This window comes from Musca vetustissima, unplaced genomic scaffold, assembly GCF_032173495.1.
Source record: "Musca vetustissima isolate MV318-11 ecotype Yass unplaced genomic scaffold, APGP_CSIRO_Mvet_v1 utg8974, whole genome shotgun sequence".
Taxonomy (NCBI): Eukaryota; Metazoa; Arthropoda; class Insecta; order Diptera; family Muscidae; genus Musca; species Musca vetustissima.
This window is the reverse complement of record NW_026888968.1, coordinates 95,796-105,778: the sequence shown is the minus strand read 5'-3', so window position 1 is coordinate 105,778 and position 9,983 is coordinate 95,796. Positions and strand designations below refer to the sequence as shown.

The 9,983-nt window shown below is 37.2% G+C and overlaps 1 protein-coding gene across 1 annotated transcript; it reads right to left on the bottom strand.

The window, feature by feature from the left end:
* Window positions 1-6,428: 6,428 nt before the first annotated feature.
* Window positions 6,429-9,592, bottom strand: LOC133336754 (trypsin-1). Its single transcript, XM_061545034.1, has 4 exons — window positions 9,373-9,592; window positions 9,010-9,251; window positions 6,624-7,005; window positions 6,429-6,558 (listed from the first exon to the last, which is right to left on the bottom strand). Exons 1-4 carry the CDS (start codon window positions 9,590-9,592, stop codon window positions 6,437-6,439), a joined length of 966 nt encoding a protein of 321 aa, XP_061401018.1. The 3' UTR covers window positions 6,429-6,436.
* Window positions 9,593-9,983: the final 391 nt, after the last annotated feature.

Below are 9,983 nucleotides of genomic sequence, written 5' to 3'. Positions count from 1 at the left end.
ATATATTTTCGTCCGATTTTATGTAAATGGGGCACCAAAGTCCTTATATATATTTCGATTTGCACGAAATTTCGTATAGCGCACAGAATTGAGTCTAGAATTACATATGTTAAGTTTCGTGAAAATCGGTTCAGATTTAGATATAGCTCCCAAAGTCCTTATATATCTTTCGATTTGCACGAAATTTGGCATATCGTACTGAATTAAGCCTAGAATGATGGGTGTTAATTTTCGAGAAAATTGGGTCAGATTTAGATATAGCTCACATATATATTTTCATCTCATTTCCAATATATTCTTCGATTTTCACGAAATTTGGCATGGTGTACTAAATTAAGTCTAGAATTATGTGTGTTAAGTTCCAAAAAAAACGGTTCAGATTTAGATATAGCTCCCATATATATATTTGTCCGATTAAATGTGAATGGTGTATCAGAGCCCCTATATATCTTCCGATTATAACGAAATTTGGCATGGCATACTAAATTAAGTCTAGAATGATGATGAACCTGAAAATCGGTTCAGATTTGGATATAGGTCACATATATATTTTCGTCCGATTTAATGTAAATGTTGCACCAATATTCCTATATACCTTTCGATTTCCACAAAATTTGGCATAGCGTACTGAATTGAGTCTAGAATAAGGTGTGTTAAGTTGCGAGAATATCGATTCAGATTTAGATATGGGTCGCACATATATATTTTCATCCGATTTTAGGTAAATGGTGCACCAAACTCCTAATGTTTGTCCGATTGACACGAAATTTTGCACAACGTATCATATATATTTCGAACGGGTGTCTGATTGTGACTATATTTTTAACAGTGCGGCATACTGAGTAGCGTGTGTCAAGTTTGCTGTAAATCGATTTCCATAAATTTGTCCCATTGTACGCAAACGATTCTAAATCGGCCCGATCGAAATTAAATTTAGCATAGCATGAAATTGTTAGCATACATATATACAATATACATAAAGTGGTGAAGGGTATCATATAGCCGGGCCAGTCCGATATTACTACTTTCCTTACTGGTTTCCATTTATATATGTGGAATGGCTAATTGAACAACAGGCGGGAGACGGCAATATTGCGTTCAAGAAACAAATTGTAGTATTTCGGTTTCTGAGAATCCTCAAGTAATTAAAGAGAGGACCTTACACAAAGAAAAAGTCACTGGTTGGTCCGAAGGTGTTATTGGACCTTATTTCTTTGAGAACGACAATGGAACGGCTGTCACCGTCAATTCGAGAAGTTATGGTCATATGATTCCATTCAGTGGTCCACCAAAGATGCTGTGTCTTTCCTATGTAGAAGATATTGTACATATGAGCATCTCTTGTATGTTCCCGGTCCCGTCTGACTTTTGGAACTTTCCTTACTGGTTTATACTTAACAAAAAGTCCTTCCTTTCGACGGCGGCATGATTTTCGATCACTGGATTGTTAGATTCCAAGGGCATTCGAAAGAGTGCAGGTTTGGCTCTGGTATGAACTAGGATTATTATTATCGCACAAAAATCCCGCACAAGTAACTTCAGGAATGTGTCAGAAGACAATAGGTAAATTTTCAGAAATTAAATTTCATATGTCCGCCATATATGAAATTTAATTTCTGAAAAATTAACTGTTGTCTTTTAAGACATTCCTGAAGTTACTTGTGCGGGATTATCGCATACCAACATTGTTATACTAATGGTATTAGAAGCCAGAGTAATACGATTATTTTGAAATATTTGTCCAAACTGAACTTTAAATATATTTGTCAAAATGACCTTAATAACAGGCATTCTTCCCCGTTAGACATTATTTAAAGTTTAGTCAAGCATTGGTCATTTCTACGGTTTAATTTTTTTCTTCTGTTTCATCATCATCATCTTCTTCTTCTAAGGTGTGCGCGATGATAAGTCGTTGCAGTTTAGGCTTGTCCAAATGGGTGTGTATGAATTGTGTGTATGTGTCAGCGTGTGTGTGTATGTTTTCAAGATCAGCTTTGGCATGGCTTTGTTTATCCCTTCATAGTACCCGCGGGAGTTTTTTGTTTTTATATCTTCAGAACTTTATTCACAACTCTTCATTGTCTTTTTAATGTTGTTGGTGTTGTTTTTGTCGTCGGTGTTGTTATCCCTGTGTACATCCTCTTTTGCTATTAATAACAATATGGTTACTTCTTCCGTAAAGAGATTATTTTTCAATTCAGCCATCACGACTGAAGCGTCTTTTGAACGAAACGGCAAAAATGCCAACAACGAATAATAGACAGGAAAATCTAAAATAAAACTTGCAAATTATGGTGATTTTAGCATGAAAAATGACCACTTTGCTGAGGTGATAATGAATTGGGAAAACCTTGTGATTTCCCTTTTTTGCTGTTTTGTTGACTATCTGAGGGAAACTGGACATTGCTGGGTTTGGGGGTACATGAAAGTGTTTGTCATGAATAATGATTACTAGTTGAATTTCTGATCAATTTAAATTATTTCCTGCTTAGTGTTGGTGTTAGGATAAGTTGAAGTAATTGTGCCTAAAGAAGGCGGGTAGGAATAACGGATATGCGGGTATTGAGGATATTGCAAAAATGTATATATGTTAGCTTAATACGCTTTTAGTTCTTGATAAATAAGTCTAAAAATTATTAAGAATTCAAGCTTCATGGACTATTGGTCCATAAATATTTTTTGTTCAAAAATCCTCATTTCAGGTCCGTTGGTTTTTCAAAACATATTCCTTAATAATCCACGTTTTGTGGCCAGGGGATGATAGATACCAAGCAACGGCTCTGATTGGCTTTAACATGGCGAAGTCCAGGCTTATCTTGGTCCCTCTTTCAATGGACAATGACCTCCCCGCGGTGCCACCTGGGGTAGCTATTTTCATCACCCGATGAAATAGTGTTCAGGCGTCGGGTTGAAGTTGCCCACTCTCGGAAAAACCAATCTGCTATGAAAAAACAAAAATTGGAAGGGAAAATATCTTTGACCCCACCGTCGGAAAATTCTGCCTCCATGAAGATTCGGACTATTACCATGTGCGAGCCAAGGTACGCACCCGTCTTAATGTGGCAGCAAAGGTGCGATCTAATGTAAAACGGAAATTTGACGTCGAAAAGCTGCAAACACAACATATAGCAGAAGCCTACTACGCTCAACTTACCTAACTGCTTGACGAAAGCACCCCTTGTCCCGATAATAATATAGAAGCACAATGGCAGAGAATTGCCATACTGCATCAATACTTGGGTACCAAAAACCACCACCAAGAAACCCATGGTACGATCAGGAGTGTCGTAATGGTACGGATATGAAAAACGCAGTGTATATGGCAACCCTGCGGATAGTAAAAACGCGTAATGCGATGGAGAACTATCGGGAGAAAAGGAGAGAGGAGAAACGTATTTTCAGAAAAAAGAAGAAAGAGCAAGAAAAACGTGAGCGTGAGCAAATCGAGATGTACAGGAGTCAGAATGAAGTCCGAAAATTTCACAAACCGTTAAAACACCAAACCGAAGGCTTTGGTGCAGGCACATCCTCCTGTAGAGATAAAGAAGGAAACCTGGTGACAGATACAGACAGCGTGCTGAGGATATTGAAGGAGCAATTTGAGAAACTTCTGGTATCAAATAGTAGCAGTGAAGTAAATACCCCAGAACCAATAAGAGATGACGGTATAGAGTGTATACCACTTAGCAAAGATGAAGTCAGAATATCACTCAATCGGCTGAAGAATAATAAAGCAGCAGGTACCGATGGTTAACAAGCCGAACTATTCAAGACTTGTGGTTAGATACTGATAAGCTTTATGCGCCAGCTGATTAGTACAACTTGGTTAGAAGAATGAATGCCCAATGATCAGCATCCTGTGTCCTGTGCACAAAAAAGGAGACAAGACGATATGTGCCAACTATAGAGGAATAAGTCTCCTTCCCATCGCATATAAAGTGCTATCCAGCGTACTATGCGAACAACTGAAGCCAATTCTCAATGACATTATTGGACCATACCAATGCGGCTTCAGACCTGGCAAATCCATCATTGACCAGATTTTCACTCTGCGCTATATCCTGGAAAAAACCCACGAAAATCACATCGACACATTCTACCTATTCAACTATAAAGCCGCATTCGACAGCCCTATCCGTTCAGAGGTGTATAAAGCCATGCAGTTAAAGTCGGAAAGGTCCTTTCGGACCCTTTAATACCGAACGAGGATTCAGACAAGGTAATAGTTTATCGTGTGACCTTTTTAACATCCAGCTGGAAAAGGTCATACGAGAGGCAAAAATGAACAGAAATGGCAATCTGTACCCCAAACAACACATTTTACTCGCCTACGCCGATGACATCGGTTCTACTTAAACCACTCTTGCTTAGCCTAATCTCAAAAACACAAAGTACTTATCAATAAACTATTTGTTCTAATAATAGACATTGATCTGTGGAGAGTGTTTCCTATCGTGTGCGTCATAAAATCTCAACACAAACAACCACTGTCTTATCAGCGTTGCATGTGGGATTGTAGAATCTTATTTTACAACAATTCAGCGATCAAAAACCAGTAAGGAAAGCAGTAAAGTCGGACTGGGCCGACTATTTGATACCCTTCACCACTTTGGGTATATTGTACATATGTATCCCCTCCAAGGAACATACGCAAATCTTTTTGCAACCTATGATAAATTTAATTTCATTAGGGCAGATTTAAAGTCGACTTCGTACCATGGGACAAATTTATGAAAAACGACTTATAGCAATTTTCGGTCACCGCACTGTTAAAATTTTAATTTCATTCAGACATCCATTCGAAATACATATGGAAGCTATGACAGCATCTACATCAATTTCAACAAAACCCAATAACGTTATTCAAGTCTCAACTTGATACGTTGTGCAAAAAATCGTGTTAATCGGACAAACATTAGAAGGTTGGTGCACCACTTATGTAAAATCGGACGAATATATATGTATATGTGGGAGCTATATCGAAACCAGAACCGATTTTTCCAAAACTTAGCACACATCATTCTAGACTTAATTCAGTACTCTAGGGACTTTGGTGCACTATTTACCTTAAATCGGACGAAACTATATATGGGAGCTATATCTAAATCTGAACCGATTTTCTCGAAACTTGGCACACATCATTTTGGACCTAATTCAGTACACTATGCTAAATTTCGTGCAAATGGAGTGATATAAGGACTTGGGTGCACCATTTACCTTAAATCGGACGAAACTATATATGGGAGCTATATCTAAATCTGAACCGATTTTCTCGAAACTTGGCACACATCATTCTGGACCTAATTCAGTACTCTATGCTAAATTTCGTGCAAATCGAATGATATATAGGGACTTTGGTGCCCCATTTACCTTAAATCGGACGAAAATATATAAGGGAGCTATAAATCTGAACCGATTTTTCCCAATTTCAATAGGGTTCGTCCTTGGGCCAAATAAGTGACTTGTGCCAAATTACATCCACATCGGTTCATAAATGCGACCTGTACTTTGTTTACAATTTAACATCTACAGACGGACGGACATTCATAAATCGACTCAGAAAGTGATTCTATGCATATTCTCAAAAGGAACCATGAGTATATCTCGTTTCCTTTTGCCTGTTACAAACATATGCACAAAGACATAATACCCTGTACCACAGAGTGGTGAAGGGTATAAATACAAAATTTGGTTCAAAATATTTTGAACATGCTGGCAATTGGCAAGAAGAGCTGACAAATAAAATTTCTGTTCAAAACATTCTGAACAATAACGATGGCCAACCGATGCTACTATGGTCTGAGCAAACAAATCAAATTCAAGGCCACCTCCCGCCAGACCAAACTCACACTCTACAAGACGCTGATACTACTCGTGCTGTTATATGGATCTGAAGCATGGGTACTTACGCAAGCAGATGAGACAGCTCTTGGAGTGTTTGAGAGAAAAATTCTCCCAAAGATCTATGGGCCGATCTGCGTTGACGGTGAATATCGCCGTCGAATGAACCATGAGTTGTACCATCTATTCTTGGACATCGACATTGTTAGACGTATCGAGCTGCAGCGACTACGTTGGCTAGTTCATGTTGTGAGAATGGATATATCATGCCCTTCACCACTTTGCATATATAACTGAGCGAAAATAGCTGATGGTTCACGCAGAATATAATATTATATTATGTTGAAAAAATATTCTTTAACAAATCCGTGGTTTTAACACCACGAAATTTCAAACAGCGAAGGAGATCTGTTTTATATATAAGCCTCGTCGCAAATCAATCTATTTTTTTAATAAATTATGGGTTTATTTTGGATATGAATCAGTGATGCCAATAAATAATTAAATTTTCTATAAATTAAAAAGTGAAATGGGATAATTTTTGATGAAATTGCTTTTTGTCACTACAATTTCATATATAGCTTTCCTATGCAAATTAATCGCTGCAGTAACAACCATCCTTGGTGTTCGATTCGATCCAGCTCAAGAATTTGGTAACACGAGCATAAACGCCAGGAGCATTGGCTTGAGCGCAACCATAACCAAAGGAAACAACACCTACAAACAAAAACAAAAATCATTAATATATATAAACAAAATATGGCATTGCCTTTAATACATACCAGCCAATTTATAGCGACCCTCATTGACAATCAATGGACCACCACTGTCACCCTGGCAGGCATCCTTACCACCGGTCTGAACCAAACCAGCGCATAGCATAACATCTTGAATTTTATTCTTATATCTGGTGCGACGACATTCTTGATTTGAAATAATTGGAACTGTAGCTTCCTGCAAATAGTTGGAGGTGGTACCACCCTCCTTCAATAGACCCCAACCGGCAACAACGGCATTTTTACCATCGAAATTTTGATTGGCAGTTGGCAAACATACGGGACGAATCTTATCGTTGAATTGAACAGGTGATTCCAATTTCAACAAGGCAACATCATTGGCAATTGTGTTGGGGTTATATTGGGGATGGATCATGGTGCGGACAACCTGGAAATTAAAGAAGGGGAAATATATTTGTAAAATGATTTATTTTAAAGAAATACGTATAAGAAGTTTGTTTCTTTAGTCTTTTGTTTATTGTGAAATCTAGTTCTGTGCGTTGACAACAATCTTGTAATGTCGGTATAATGGTACAAACTCGATATAGGTACAATTGGTCCTACTATCCTTGGGTGATTCGATATCGTGGAAATCCATAATAAAGACTGATTTTTATACCCTTCACCACACTGTGGTACAGGGTATTATGTCTTTGTGCATATGTTTGTAAAAGGCAAAAGGAAACGAGATAGACACATGGTTCCTTTTGAGAATATACATTGAATAACTTTTTAAGTCGATTTATGCATGTCCGTCCGTCCGACCGTCTGTCTGTCTGCCCATGTTAAATTGTGAACATAGTACATGTCGCATTTATTATCCGAATTGGATGAAATTTGGCATACGTCACTTATTTGGCCCAAGGACGAACCCTTTGAAATTGGAAAAAATCGGTTCCGATTTAAATATAGCTCCCATATATATTTTCGTCCGATATAAGGTAAATGGAGCACCAAAGTCCCTATATATCTTTCGATGTGCACGAAATTTGGCACAGCGTACTTAATTAAGCCTAGAATGTTGTATGCTAAGTTTCGTGAAACTCGGTTCAGATTTAGATATAGCTCCCATATATATTTTCGTCCGATTTAAGGTAAATGGTGCACCAAAGTCCCTAAATATCTTTCGATTTGCACGAAATTTGGCACAGCGTACTGAATAATGGTGTGTGCTAATTTTCGTGAAAATCGGTTAAGATTTAGATATGGTTTCCATATATATTTTCGTCCGATTTAAGGAAAATGGTGTACCAAAGTCCAAATCGAAAGACATTTAGATCTTGCGATTTGCAAGAAAATTTTGCACAGCATAATAAATTGGGTCTAGAATGATGTGTGTTATGTTTCCTGAAAATCGATTTCGATTTAGATATAGCTCGCATATATATTTTCGTCCGATTTAAGGAAAATGATGTACCAAAGTCCCTATATATCTTTCGATTTCCACGAAATTTGGTACAGCGTACTGAATAAAGTCTACAGTGGTGTGTGTTAAGTTTCGTAAAAATCGGTTCATATATATTTTCGTCCGATTTTAGATAAATAGTGCATCAGGGTCTCTGTATATCTTTCGACTTGCACGAAGTTTGGCATATCGTACTGAATGAAGTATAGAATGATGTGTGTTAAGTTTCCTGAAAATCGCTTCAGATTTAGATATAGTTTCTATATATAGTTTCGTCAGATTTTAAGTAACATGTGCACCAAAGACCCAAAGTTATATAGTTTTATTAAATATACCCAAAGTGGTGAAGGGTATCTTATAGTCGGCCCGTCCGACTTTACTACTTTCCTTACTGGTTTGATCATAACGTAATCAAAACTACCAATAGAACAAATTACCCAAAAAATATCTTCCTAAAGATCAAGCAATACATCGGCATAATATTGCTTGATTTTTTAGAAAAAAAAATCTCAAATAAGGCTACAACCCTATTAGTCAATATATTGCGGATTATGGTCGATTATGGTCCAAAAACGCACCATGGTGTAAATCGCTTATTGATTACAGGTATTTCAAATATGGATCATGTCTTCAAGACCAACAAACGGACACAAATATTTTTATCGATTCAGATAGTCGAGATACTAGGGTTTCAAAACACTACTTTGGCGCTTGAATTCAGTAACATCATTCTAAAAAAATAATTTGTATCATATCCACAGTGATTTATAAAATCATTAAATAAATCAGTAAAATATAAATTCCGCCCACTGTTCTTTGTATGCCCCATCCTGCTAACTGTAAACTTTGCTTAAAATTGATTTCTTCCTGTCGTTTAAAAAAACTCTCTTCCCAAACAAAAGCGGAAGAATCCACAATACAATGAATGCAATGCGGAAGGTAACTAAATATTACCCTCGACTCACTATTAATGTTATGATTTCTCACCTTTCTGGTAATGCCAGGATCCCGAGATGATCTGTCCAATTGCAATAAGCGTATTGTTATCTGTTCACGATTACCGTAGACACAATGGGCAGCAGTCAACACATAACGATCATTAATCAACGAGCCACCGCAGAAGAGACGCAAATAATGGCGACCTTTTAACAGTTGGGCTGTCCAGGGATATTTGTTTTGGCGCACCTGTGTGCCGCCAACAATGCGATTGCCATTTGGTGCACCACAGACTGGAAGGAAGTAAGAACAAATAAAAAATGGAAAACATGGAATATTAGTTACAAAATCCAAGATAAGGAATACACTTAAATTCAAAGGACATATTCATGCATTCACGATTTCAAAACTTACAGCATTTAGATTTGCAGTTATTGCGTTGGGGTTTAGCTTTGCCAAAACTACCGTCAACAAAGTCAATTTGAAAGCCATTGAAGATGTCATAAAAACCTGCAGTTGGTGTCTGATCGTAACGTTGCACAGTTTGTAAATCCTCGGTTTGATTTGGTGGCTCGTAGACATATTGTCCTTGGGCGGATACCCATAGTAGGGTACAAATTATTAAGAATTTCATTATTTCACTTTTTGGTAAATATTCAAATTTTTTAAAATTTTTTACACCAAACTTTTTTTCTGCACAACTGAGCTCTTTCACCTGCCCAGTTGAAATGTTTGCATTGGAAAAAGTTGTGTGTCTTCTTATAGTTTCAATTTTCAATTGATTGAAATTCAATATGTTGTTTTTAGCACAAACACACTCTCATAAGTCCGCAAAATTTTACCTTTCTTTTGGTATATATTCGGTTATATTCTTAAATATGCTTTCTTTGTTGTTCCAAACCGTTTGCCAACAATAACAACAAAAGAAAGTCAGACAATGCTTCAGGTGATGCCCCCCCTTTGAAGTGGTCGGTTGTTTTGTTTTGGTTTTCTTAATGAGACGCTTAGTGTGATTTTGATGATCC

Bases quoted from the DNA above. Each gene is read 5' to 3' on its own strand.
- LOC133336754 (XM_061545034.1), bottom strand. From the start codon at position 9,592: ATGAAATTCTTAATAATTTGTACCCTACTATGGGTATCCGCCCAAGGA. The intron at 9,252-9,372 runs GTAAGTTTTGAA...ACTTCCTTCCAG, and splicing joins TAACTGCAAATCTAAATGCT to TCTGTGGTGCACCAAATGGC. The intron at 6,559-6,623 runs GTATGTATTAAA...TTTTGTTTGTAG, and splicing joins GGGTCGCTATAAATTGGCTG to GTGTTGTTTCCTTTGGTTAT.